The sequence below is a fragment of the Equus asinus genome, chromosome 24, assembly GCF_041296235.1.
Source record: "Equus asinus isolate D_3611 breed Donkey chromosome 24, EquAss-T2T_v2, whole genome shotgun sequence".
In the NCBI taxonomy this organism is placed as follows: Eukaryota; Metazoa; Chordata; class Mammalia; order Perissodactyla; family Equidae; genus Equus; species Equus asinus.
The window spans coordinates 12,117,624-12,129,914 of NC_091813.1; the positions used below are offsets into that span (position 1 = coordinate 12,117,624).

General features: G+C 41.3%; 1 protein-coding gene across 3 annotated transcripts; it reads left to right on the plus strand.

Annotated features, from left to right (window-relative positions):
* Positions 1 to 216: 216 nt before the first annotated feature.
* LOC139041843 (transmembrane protein 254-like) lies at positions 217 to 8,591 on the plus strand. 3 transcript variants are annotated; one of them, XM_070496615.1, is made up of 4 exons: positions 217 to 1,106; positions 3,047 to 3,150; positions 3,328 to 3,387; positions 6,986 to 8,591. In XM_070496615.1, the coding sequence occupies exons 1-4, from the start codon at positions 1,002 to 1,004 to the stop codon at positions 7,104 to 7,106; spliced, it is 390 nt and encodes a 129-aa protein (XP_070352716.1). In that variant the 5' UTR covers positions 217 to 1,001; the 3' UTR covers positions 7,107 to 8,591. The 3 variants fall into 3 exon arrangements, with proteins under 3 accessions (XP_070352716.1, XP_070352717.1, XP_070352718.1); XM_070496616.1 differs by having other exon boundaries at positions 597 to 754; XM_070496617.1 differs by having other exon boundaries at positions 610 to 1,050.
* The last annotated feature ends 3,700 nt before the right edge of the window (positions 8,592 to 12,291 follow it).

The window sequence follows — 12,291 nt, forward strand, 5'->3', positions numbered from 1 at the left end:
ATGAGCTATTGTTTTCACTCACTTTTAAGGTCCCAGCGAAATGGTCTTCCTCTCATGAAGTCTGAGAACACGCTTCTGTCTGATATGTCTCCCACTGCGCACTGATGACACAGTGCTTAGCACAGGCTCGGCACACACGTCGAAGGCTCAGTAATATTAATAATAACCAAAACTTATAAAGCACTAGGGGCCAAACACTTTTGTGAGTGTAATACACGCATAACTCATTTAATCGACCCAAAGCCCCGGGGTAGAGAAATCAAGGCACAGACAAAAAGTTAATGGCAGAGCCAGGACTTAACCCGGGTGTCTATCCCACAGCCCCTGTTCATAACTGCTGTGCCCTAGGGTTCGATACTTCACTAATGAAGAAGCATGGCATGATTTCTCACCGAGCATGGCAGAGCTGAAGTTCAAAAATTAGACTCATGGTTATTAGAGACGGAAAGCACCATCTATTCCAACATCTTTTTCTTAAACCCAGGAAAGTGACACTGAGAGAGGGGTCTCCCCTGCAAGATGACCAGGGCACCAGACCAGAGCTCTGCAAGATTCGCTCCCCAAGGTTCCGAATCCTTAGACCTTCACCCTCCCGGAGGTCCTGCCTCCAACCTCCAGCGGAGCAGTGTGCCCCGGCAGCGCCTTCCGGGGATGTGCTGCAACGATGGGGAAGGCCGCCGGCGACGAGGCGTACTTCCAGAGGAGCAGTCTGTTCTGGCTCACCGTCATCACCCTCTCCTTTGGCTATTACACCGTAAGGGCAACGGCCTAGCGTAAGATCCGCGCCTGCGGGCGAGGAGAGTCCGCGCAGGCACATTCCGGCTCTCAGGCGCTTTGAGCCAAGTGAAAGGGGTGCAGGCCGACAAGAAGACGCAGGCGCACTCCTCTGCCCCTGCCCGTCGCCGGGGCTCGAGGTCCTGAGAAACCGGCTATTCAGGCTTTCCCTCTATGGGGGCGGGGACGGCTTCCCACCCCATGACTCAGCGTCTAGCTCTTTCAAGATGGTGGTGGCGAAGTCAGAGGGCAGCAGAGCTGCTACGGCCTATTTCCGTACGTCCAGAGCCTTGCCCTCGCTGGTCACGGTCGTGGGGCTGGGATATTTTGCGGTGAGGTATAGGGCGGGACGGGGCATCTATTTTGGCCTGCCAGGCCCTTGTACAGCGGGGGGGAGGGGGACGGGGAAGTTGTGGAAGGGAGGTCTTGCGCTTGCGTGCCCGGTGGTTGCCTAGGTTACTGGCGTAAGCGGAAGTTAGGTTGGCTCTTTGGACGGTTTCTGCTTTAAGAGTGTTCATGCCTTTGCGTCCTCGCACATCCACGGTTGCTAGACTAAACTGAGTGTGAGGAGAGCTGACGGAGGGGGAATCCAAGTTGGCAGACTCCCGTAGGCCTGCCAAGTCAGGATAGGGCTTCCGACGCAGAATGCTTGAGGCAGTTAGAATTGCTTGGAAAATGGGAATAGACCTAAGGGATGGGTAGGATAGTTGTTAAGAAGGGATAGAAAGGATAAAAATGTATGGCATAGATATGGAATCAAGAAGACTGAGGATCTCTACTAGAAGAGGAGCGACTTTTGTCTTGAGTTCCTTTAAAGGATAATGGGATAGATGCCTGGAAAAGTAGGTTGTGGACTAAGTTGGTATAATTTTGAAGGAAGGCAAAGCTATTTGGATATTGCTCAGGAGATTGTGGTGATTGGGGATTAGAAGTGTGTTTGTCCATGTGTGTGGTGATGAATTGAAATTAGTCTTTGGGTGGTGAACATGATGTAAGCTACACAGAAATCGAAATATATGACGATGTACGCTTGAAATTTATATAATGTTATAAATCAGTGTTACTGCAATAAAAAAAGAAAAGGAAAAAAGTAAAAGAAGTGTGTTTGTCGTGTCCACAGTGTTGATTATTGACGAATCTGACCACCTTTGTCCTGATTTCCCCATACGTAAAATGGAGGTATTGAACTGAAAACTCTTGAAGGTGCATTTCTGTTCTGTGATTCTGCATCTCTGACTAGTTAGAATACAGATGGAGGAAAGCTTTGGGGACTTCAAATTGGGATATTTTGGAACTGGCAGGTGCTGCTCCTTCTAGTCCCCTTGCTTTTGGAGGATGCAGTGATTTTTCATGCTTTATTTATATTTTGGATGTGTAACAACATGATAGGAGAGGCAGTACTGCTCCTGGCTGAGATCTGAATGGGACAATAAATTTTGGGCCTGTTGGCACATAATTGTTCTCAGAAAAGCCTAAGCTGGCAGAGATTACAACACAGAGACTGAGGGAAAGCTGATGAGATTACAAAAAGCTTATGTGATTAAGTAGTTGCTATTAGCACTTCACAAACCTGATCTCACTTATTTTCCAACTTTGTGCAGGATCATTCCCAATTTTAGAGGTAGAAAAAGTGAAAGAAGAGAAAGGGATTTTAAATTAAACTGGGGTTTCGGGGGCCGGCCCGGTGGCATAGTGGTTAAGTTAGTGCCCTCCACTTGGCAGCCTAGAAGTGCTCTGGCCCAGATCCCAGGCGAGGACCTACACACCACTCATCAGCGATGCTGTGGCAGCATACCATATACAAAGTAGAGGACGATTGGCATGGATGTTAGCTCAGTGCCAGTCTTCCTCAAGCACAAAGGAAGATTGACGACAGATTTGAACTCAGGGCCAATCTTCCTCACCAAAAAAACCCACAGGCGTTTGGCTCAAGGCATGGTTTCTGCAGTAAAAAAGCTAGCCAGGGCACATAAACTCTTAAAATGTGTTAATAAACTGTATAAAATAATGTTTTTGGTGGAGTTCATTAAGAAGTCATCCAACTTGGACATTGAGTCTGATAACCATATAGTTTCCTGAGCATAAATCTCCCACTAGAATAGTGTTTAGAAAATAGAAGTAGAGAGTGGAAGCCCAGGTGACTTAATTCAGAGTTTCTTTGGTCTATAGTTGTTCTTGTGGAATCAGAATTATTTCCTAGCCTCTCTCAAAAGGGAACATTTGCTGATTTAAGTGACCTAATAGGTATTGTGTGCCTCTGGTTCTTTTTCAGTGGGTTGTCTTCTGGCCTCAGAGTATTCCTTATCAGAACCTAGGGCCCCTGGGCCCCTTCACTCAGTACTTGGTGGACCATCATCACGCCCTCCTGCGTAATGGGTAAGGACAGCTGCGGAAATGGGGTGTGGACACTGCAGCTCCGGTCTCACTGTACGCCAGGAAGGCCTGCAGTTGCCTTTAGATATTTAAGAGTAGTGCTAGTTCACGTTAAAGCACCTTTCTTTTTGAGGTTTCTGTGATAACCATCACCTTAAACTAGGCTGACTTTTGTTTCAGGTATTGGCTTGCCTGGCTGATTCACGTGGGAGAGTCCTTGTGTGCCGTGGTATTATGCAAGTAAGTGTTTTTAATAGGTCTTTGTCGCTTTTCTCTTGGTATCTAAGTTGAGAGTAGCCACATTTAAATAATTCATGCATTTGTAGGCTGAGAGCACTCTCAGGGTAGAGTTGAATCCCCACATCTAATACTGAGCCTAGCTTAGAGGGAGTATTCAGTAAACATTTAATTAATGAATTCATTTCATTTGTGTTAGCTAATCAATTATTTCATTACTTAATTTGATGATTTTTGTATTTTTTTTAAAATTCTCTGTATAGCCCCAACTAGAACAAAAGATTAGGAGGCTACCTTCTAGTTTGAAGAGGGGCTAAATTATTGACTTAGGCTGATGATGCCCCATTCTAGTTTCACAACAGAATCACCTGACGAGCTTTTTCAAAATGCTTATGTCTACATATCTGGTTTCCAGACCCAGAGATCCTAACCTGGTAGGCCTGACTTCGGGCATGAGAATTTGTTATTTTTTCAAGCTTCGCAGATAATTCTGGGTTGCAATGCAAGTTAAAAGCCCCTTGACTAAACCCTACTCAACAGATGTCAGTGTAAGTCAATACTATGTGACAGTAATAGAAAAGATTCTCTTTACATTTGTACTTATGTAAGCATATACAGAAAGTATAATGTAATGAAAGAGATGGCTATAGTAATGCCAGACTGCTTTGCAGTTAACTTTGTTTCTGGTCAAGATTAACTGCCACCTGTGTTATTGTTGTATTACCTCTAAAAGTGGAAAATAAGATACTTTATTACCACTACTTTTTAATAATAGAAATAATATTTATTGGGTGCACCCTATGCCAGACACCACTAAGTGCTTTAAATAGATTATCTTCTGGTTTATTAAACAAGCTGGAGTTTTTGGGAGAGGAGCAGAAAGAAACTTTATTTTTTCTCACTCCTCTCCAAGTAAACTCATTCTGTGGATTATTTTCTGCCTCCCTCCCAGCCCTGCATGAAATCAGAAGCAGCACTATAGATTTTCCAGTCACTATCTGATATTATCCAGTCTAGTACAGTCTATTTATTAAAACTATAAACTTTTATCTAATTCAAAATAGCTCTTCTCATCCAGCTGGGGATCAAGAGCCTGTTGTGGGGAAAACAGTGTAGTTAGTGCCTTCTCTTATTCCACCTTTTTGCCATATTCACTAGCAACAGCTGCTTGTGCCCCTTGGGCTGGTAGGAGCAGTTAGGGGAAACAGGGCACAGTGTGCCTTGTGATCAGCAGTGAGGTGCTGTGGATGTTGCATACCCAGTGTTGGCTCTTTCTCTCCAGAGGGTCCCTGGTGGATCTTTGAAAAACCACCCATCACTGGGGATCTCCTTTGTGCAGTTCCCACGACGATTCCTTCAGGTGCCTCCTCCAGCATGCCAGTCACAGTTTCCTCTCAGGAACTATGATTAGGGGGGAATTTCCCTTTTATTGAGAATTTTTCTGCCGTTCAGTTAGGTCTTTAGGCCCACCCGTTGCCAGCGCCCTTCCACAAGATCTGTATGGCTCACGATAATAGCTTCCTTATCCCTCCAGTGGGATAAAATCTGCAAGTGCATGCGGTTCCCAGTGCATGCACTTTAATTGCCTACCAGCCTTTAATCTTTTGAATCAAATATAAATCCCTTCCCCCAAATTGCAGGGGACTTGTGTCAAGCTCTCCAGTTGGTTCTATTGAAGCTGTTCTTTGGGCTTGATTTGTGATAGGAAATGCCACAGCACTAGCACCTCTTTCCACTGGCCTCTTCAGCCTCTCGGTGAAACCTCAGCTTGGAGGTGTGTGGTCCAGCCACACTGACACTGTCCACTGACAGTGTTGGAGTACTTGACACCTATTTTGTCTTTGGCATTTGAAACCTGTAATGAAAACAGAAAGAATCAAATTTAACATCCTGCCATGCCGTTCTTTGAAGGGTGGAGGGAGAACAGGCATAGAGAGGTTAGGTCACCACTATTTTGTTCATGAAATCATTTGTTTATGGTCTAACATGTTGCAGTGTATCATTGGTCACTATAAATCAGAATAAATATTCCTTCTGAATAATGAATTAATGAGCAAGTGTAAGTGAATGAATCAATATATGAAGACATGCAGGACATTTGTGTAGGACAGTTGGTGAATTCCTTTTAACCAGAGATAAGATTGGACTCTATGTTCTACTTTATAGACACCATAATATGTGTACATATAAATATAAACTCTTCCATAACTTTTTTCTTGTGTCGTACATGCCTATTTTTCCATGTCTAGACCTATAAATTTACTTTATTCATTTTATTAGTGCATAGTATTCTATTCTATGTATATGCCTTAATGTATTTAACAAATCTCCCTCATGATGGACTTTTAAGTCTCTGGTTTTTTTACTGTTATAAATAGTACTGCATAAACATAAATGTCTCATACATCCCGGCCCACTTTGGTATATCATTTTTTTATTGTTTGGTGGTAGAATGTATGAATATAGTCGATTTTTATCTGTTGACCTTACACCCAGTGACCTTGCTAAATTCACTTATTAATTATAATAGTTCATCTATAGATTCTTTTTAATTTTCTAGGTACACAATTGTGTCCAGAAGTAAAGACAGTTTTATTTCTTCTTTTCAATTTTATATACCTTTTATTCCTGTTTCTTCCCTTATTGCCCTGCCCACTACCTCCAGCACAGTGTTGACCAGAAGTGGTGATAGTAGGCATCCTTGCCTTGTTCCTGATCAAAGGGAAAGCTTTCAACATTTTGCATCATGTTTTTTCTAGAATTATGTAGATTTCTTCTATCAGAATGAAGACGTTCTATTCCATTTCTATGTTTGCTGAGAACTTGTGTTAAGAATGGATGTGGAAATTTATCAAATGCTTCTTCTGCTTTTATTAAGATGATCATGTGATTTTTCCCCTTTAATCTGTTAGTGTGGAAAATTATATCATTTTTACATAGATTGTTTTTAAATTTTGTTTTAAATTAAAATTCATCCACATGAGACTTAATTATATACAAATGAGACTGTAGCAAGCCATTTACTTCTTTTGGGATATTTTCTTTTAAGCTTTGTTTTAAGCCGTTTGGTTTGAATGACTGTATAAACAGGTGTTTATTATTACTATGTGCCAGGCCCTTTACTAAGCACTTTGTGTATATTATAAATCATCTCAAAACTTTGGTGAGATAAATACATTATTCCTGTTTTTCAGACAAGGAAACTGATTCTGAGAGAGAGTGAGTGACTTGCCCAAGGTCACAGCTGGTAATTGGCCAGTTACATCTGGTCTATCTTCAAAACACTTGCTCTGAAGCCATATCAGTGCTTTTTGACCCTATCCCCTCATCAGAATCACGTGGGAAGCAGTTCTATAACACCATGCCCTAGGCAGTAGCCAGACTGCTTCTCAGGGAAGAGTGAGTGTACCCTCCTAAATGCACAAGAAAAATGAAAATAAATGAACTAAGTATTCAAGTTAAGAAGCTGGAGGAAAATGGCAAAATAAACCCAGTGAAAGTCGGTAGAAGGAATAACTTTTTAAAAAATAGAAGATAATAACTCCTATGAAACCACAACATTAAAATTCTGGTGGTTAAACTTTTCTTTTTCTTTTTTTAGGTCTAAAGGCATCACAGATGGTCGAGCTCAACTACTCTGGTTCTTACAGACGTTCCTCTTTGGGATAGCATCTCTCTCCATCTTGATTGCTTACAGACCAAAACACCAAAAACAAACTTAAAGAAGATATCCAAAAGCTTTCTCTTCCCTTTGATATTCAACCCCACCTTTTTTAAGGGGTGCTGTGTTTTTCTCAAACTTTCTACTTTCTAGAAAGTTAAGACCCTCTAGTTATTCATTATTCTTTCATACATTCTGGTTGAGCTTGAGCAGATAATAGGAAAAGACTTTAACTTTCCAATTCTGCAGACTGACCTGTTTGGCAGAGGACTTCTAGCTACCTTCTTGAGGTCCTTGGCTGTGTTGGTGCTCTCCCTATCGTCTGGTTTAAGCCAGGCACTAAATTTGCCTGTTGGCATACCTTTGCTCCCACCTTCTGATTAAAACACCTTACCCTTACCAGCACCATCTTTGTTCTCCTTTTGCACAATCTTTTCCACCTTTCTGGAACAAGATAGAGTGATACTTCCACAACACATCAATTCCACATGCTTTACTAGGCACCTGTGAATCAAGATCTTATTCTTGCAAACTTCTATTTCTCACACAACCAAGAAAGATAAGGAAAATAAACAAGTGCCTGGAATGGGGCAGGCTGAGCGATTACATAGAGGCAAAGAGGACCTGCTGAGAACCAGGAGGAGAGGACTGGGGAATGCCTTCCTGATCCTTCCAGCCAGAAGTGATCCTGGCCGCCACATGGCCCCACGGAGACAGTGCTCTGTAGTGTGCAGGGGTCTAATGGCCACCACTAGATTGCTCCTTCAAGTCAGGACCACATCTTAGACAGCTTTATTTTTCTTTTAGCACCTGTCCCGTTGCCTTGCACACAGGTATTCTGTCAGTGTTTATTGAACAAAGGAGGGAAACTCTGATTTCACTTTCCACTTGTTGAGTATCATTCCAATTTGTGTGTGAAAAGTTTAGAACCCATTCAGTGCACCCTCAAAGAAAAGCACAGGACTGCTTTTGACTGTAGTCTCACCATTCTGTGGGTCCCCTGATAGGAAACCTGTGTCTTTCGCACTTTCCTATTCTGGGTCACTTTCTCCAGGCTCTCTAGATGTCTCCCTCCAGCTCTGGCTTACTCAAATACAAACATTCCTTTTCTAAAGATTCTAGCCCATGGCTTATCCAGCTAGTTACTACTACTCCTATTCACCTGGTTGTACCTTATGACTGACTGGTAGGGGCAGGAGGGTCATTGACTGTGTCCCCTGACCCTGGTAGAATGACTCTGTCACCTCTAGAAGCCATTAGGGCTTCTTTCCTGGAGGACTACCTTCTTGTTCTCTAGGCACTAGACCTTATTTTCCTTCCATGATACAGTAGGGCATATTATTTGTTTTAAGCAAGCATTTGTCAGAAACAGCCCTTTCCTCCAAAGAAAGGCCCCAAGTAAAAGCACAACAACAAAAGATTACGGACTAATGAATTGTTTCTGGTGGAGATCAATTTCTGCAAATTAATGTCGGTCTTTCCCTCTGTTTCTCTTATGATTAAGGGGTTGCTTTTTGGTAAAGAAAAAGATTTTTGATCATAGAGTTAAACATCATGGAACTCCAACCCAGATTTTTTAGAAGCAATGGTCCTCTTCAAAGAGAAATAATGAGGATAATATTAATGGTGCCAGAAACAATATGGCAGATTAGTGAGCGAAATGGACTAACTTGAATAAAATGCTGTGAATTTCTTCAGAAATGTTTCTCCAATCAAATGCTTTTTTTGTATGTCAGGTTTGATAGATTGTCACATGCTTGATTGTACTTTTTCTCAAATAGGCTCTATTATGGAACTGTTTGTACAGTTCAGGGATTTTTTTTCCACTGGTAAGAAATACAGATGCCCTAGTTGTAGGGCATATGTTCCTCATTATGTTTACAGAGACGCCCATAGCGCATTTGACTCCTCCATGCACTGAGTCATGGGTGGACGTGAGTGTCTCCTTTCATTGTAGGATTGTCCTCTTGTTTTATGTTTCACTCAGCATTTGATACAGTCTACACACCAAGTGAGAGTAGTATTCTTTTTTTAAGTGCCAAAAGTATAAAATCCTCTAATCCTGTTTGGAGTATTATGGCTTAGAGCAAAAAAGGATCTTAGTGAGCAAATGGTGCAGGTCATTCATTTTATAGACCCATAAACTGCATCCCATCAAGGTGAGGTAACAACACCACACAAAAATAATTGAGTGTCCTGTTCTCCCCTGCCTCAGCAGAGGAGCTTAGAAGTAAGTCTGTGAAGCAAAAAATAAACAGAAAAATGGTGACATCTTGGCTTTGTGTTGCAGTCATAGTAGTGACATGGGAGAAACATCTTTATGTTGAATTTGGATGAGAAAAGGCCAGAGGCTCTTGGTGGAAGCAACTATGGAGGGCAAACAAACTAAACTTTTCTTACCCACCCCCTACCCCGACCCCGAAATATCAAAAGCATGTATAGTTTTGGTAGGACAAAAAAGAAAGAACCAATTAGGAAAAAAAAAAAGAGAGAATGACCTCACAACCTAGTAACAGGACAGATTTATAAACTATTTCCTGCATTCAACATGTTATGACTTCATGCAATCCAATATGAACATTTTATAAGTCATGGTTTTAAAACAAGTCTTGAGTTTAAGAGGTTATACTCCAGATGTGTAAAGAGGTTCTTTGGCAAAACAACTTGCTATCTGAGAGCCCTTATGTGTTTACATATAGGCTCTGAAAACAGAGAAGTTAGAGAACCTGCCATTGAGGTTAGAGAACAGAGTGCAATCTCATTGTTATCTTTGCATGGGCCCTTGCTGGAGCCTTGTTAATTAAAGCTCTTAGTTTAGCAACCTGGCTTGTAAATATTTATCCTTCCCTTTCTTATCAGCACAGACCAAAAAATGCTAGTAGGACAGCTGAGTAACATATTGTTAAGTCTTTGAGACCCTTCTCTCTACAAGACTCCTTGACCACATCAAATTGGAAATTTTGGTTTCCCTTTCATCAAGGTTGGACAATGAGAGTGTATAATTATCATTTCACATTTCTCTTTATGAAGAGGAGATCTATACTGATTTCACAGTGGACATTTGAAAGTCCTATTTTAAATACTGTGTTTGCAATTTCTATCAACAAACATTTAAGATGGCTCCTAACCTTTTGTAATAGGTTTGAGTATACCCATTGCCTCATTTCTGTTTGTAGTAAGTCATAAAGTTGGATTAGGGAAAATACCTTTGGCATACTAATACTGTTCAGGGAAATAATCGTGAAAGAACTTTTACTTTTCTCTTGTACCAACACGTTGCACAGGATGTTGCTAGTAAATAAAAATTACTCAATAAAAATTGCCACTCTTGACATTGCTGTAAATGAAAGAGAAATGGCATCTATAGTATAAAGCAGTGAAGTGTTCCTTAAACCTCAAGCATGTAGGGCCCACTCATAACTTTAGTCATGTCTACACTGCACCTGAATTCACTTTTTAAAAAACCTTCCTAAGCAAGAATAACTGAAATGCCAGGCTTGGTTTGTTCGTTATATATTCCTCTAATACATATGAGAAGAGAATAAAGCATAATTATTACCTAAAATCACCATGCATACTAATGATATGTTCAGCACGCTACTAGTAATTAGAAAGTATCACAGTACTCACTGAGACTGAAGTGCGGAGTTTAACCTGGCTCTAACTACAGGATTTTTGTCACCGTCCTGGACCTCAGTTTAAACTCATCATTAAAAAGAATATAAGTAATTTTACATTGTGGCTGGGGTAAAAATAGAATGGTAAATTTAAATGAAATCATCTAGGTAAAGCAACTTTTTACACTATAACGCATTAAACAAGAGTATAGTTTTATTGGAAGGCTGGCTGTGGATGCATCCTGCACTTCTTAAACTTGACCATGCAAATGCATCACGTGAGATCTTGTGAAAGTGCAGATTCTGATTCAGTGAGTGTAGAGCATGTCCAAGTTTTCACATGTCTAGTAGGCTCCCTGGTCGTGTTAAAGCTGCTGATCTGCAGATCACTTTGAATAGCAAGATTTTTAGAGAAAATTTAGAACTAGAAATAAAACAATTCAACTCTGATTTCATGAGGCTTTGGGTTGATTTCTATGCATGCCAACATGTTTTTGTAAGAAAAACAGCTAAACACCCTCACTGGGAGCTCAGCACTTGGAGTCCTGACATAATCAGCAAAGAGCACTGTTGCAGTGCTAAAAATGCTGATGAAATTAGCCAATTGGCATGTCTGCATACTCCCCCTCCTTGAGGATAAAAGTTTGGAATTGAGGCCTTTTGAAAATAAAAAACCCAATACTTTTCAAACATTTTGTTCTAGACACTGACATAAAATATGCAAAACCCACAACAATTCTGTGAGGTAACAGTTATGCCCATTTTATAGTTGAAGACCCTGAGGGGATCTCTGCTCAGATGGCTCACTAGCTCAGGCCACTGACTGCGTCTTCCAAGATCAACCCTGAAAAAACAGTCAACGCACAAGAGAAGCATGGATTCCTAAAACCGAGGAAAAATTAGGGAATCTCCCCTAGACAAGACTACTAGAATTGGTGTGGAGTGGGGAGGGGTGGCCATGGCCTTGGGCAGCAGGGAGAACTAGCTTGGAGGAGAACTTTTTACCTTCCGTTTCTGTCTCTCCCTCAAGTTGCCTTAAGACAGACAGTCATCTCTCTCTGACCCTTCAGCACAGAAGTAGGTAATAACAGTGCCTATGGCAGTGTCTGTCAATATTAGCAACACAAAACCCTCACTGGGAGACAGGGGAAAGTTCATGAAAATAGACACAGGCATTCACTCCACCATGCTCCCAACCAAATCACCAGGATTGTGGATTATGTTGTTATTTCTTCCTAAAGGTTTAAAAGAGAAAATCTCAGGCAGAAGACTGACTGGTGGAATGGCGTCAGTTTTCATGAAGGGTTCTGTGGTTCCTGGATTCTCATCTTTAAATCTCTGATTCCAATATATAGTTAAGGCCAATTCTAATTGGCTTTAACCCTCCCCCAATGCATAGTAGCAGGCATGCTAGTTGATGCCTGAAGGGAAAATGAGCTCACAAACCAAATAACCAGATAGCTAAGGATGACACATATACACCGAGCCACACATACCATCTGAAACAAAAGCTCTGGAACAGAAAGACCTGGAATCTAAAGATGTTCTTTAAGTAGGAGACAAGGCATTATTAAAAGAAGATATTAGCAACATGAAATAAGAACAAGAAATCATAAAAAAGAAGTAAGT

Bases quoted from the DNA above. Each gene is read 5' to 3' on its own strand.
- LOC139041843 (XM_070496615.1), top strand. From the start codon at position 1,002: ATGGTGGTGGCGAAGTCAGAGGGCAGCAGAGCTGCTACGGCCTATTTC. The intron at 1,107-3,046 runs GTGAGGTATAGG...GTTCTTTTTCAG, and splicing joins TGGGGCTGGGATATTTTGCG to TGGGTTGTCTTCTGGCCTCA. The intron at 3,388-6,985 runs GTAAGTGTTTTT...TTCTTTTTTTAG, and splicing joins TGTGCCGTGGTATTATGCAA to GTCTAAAGGCATCACAGATG.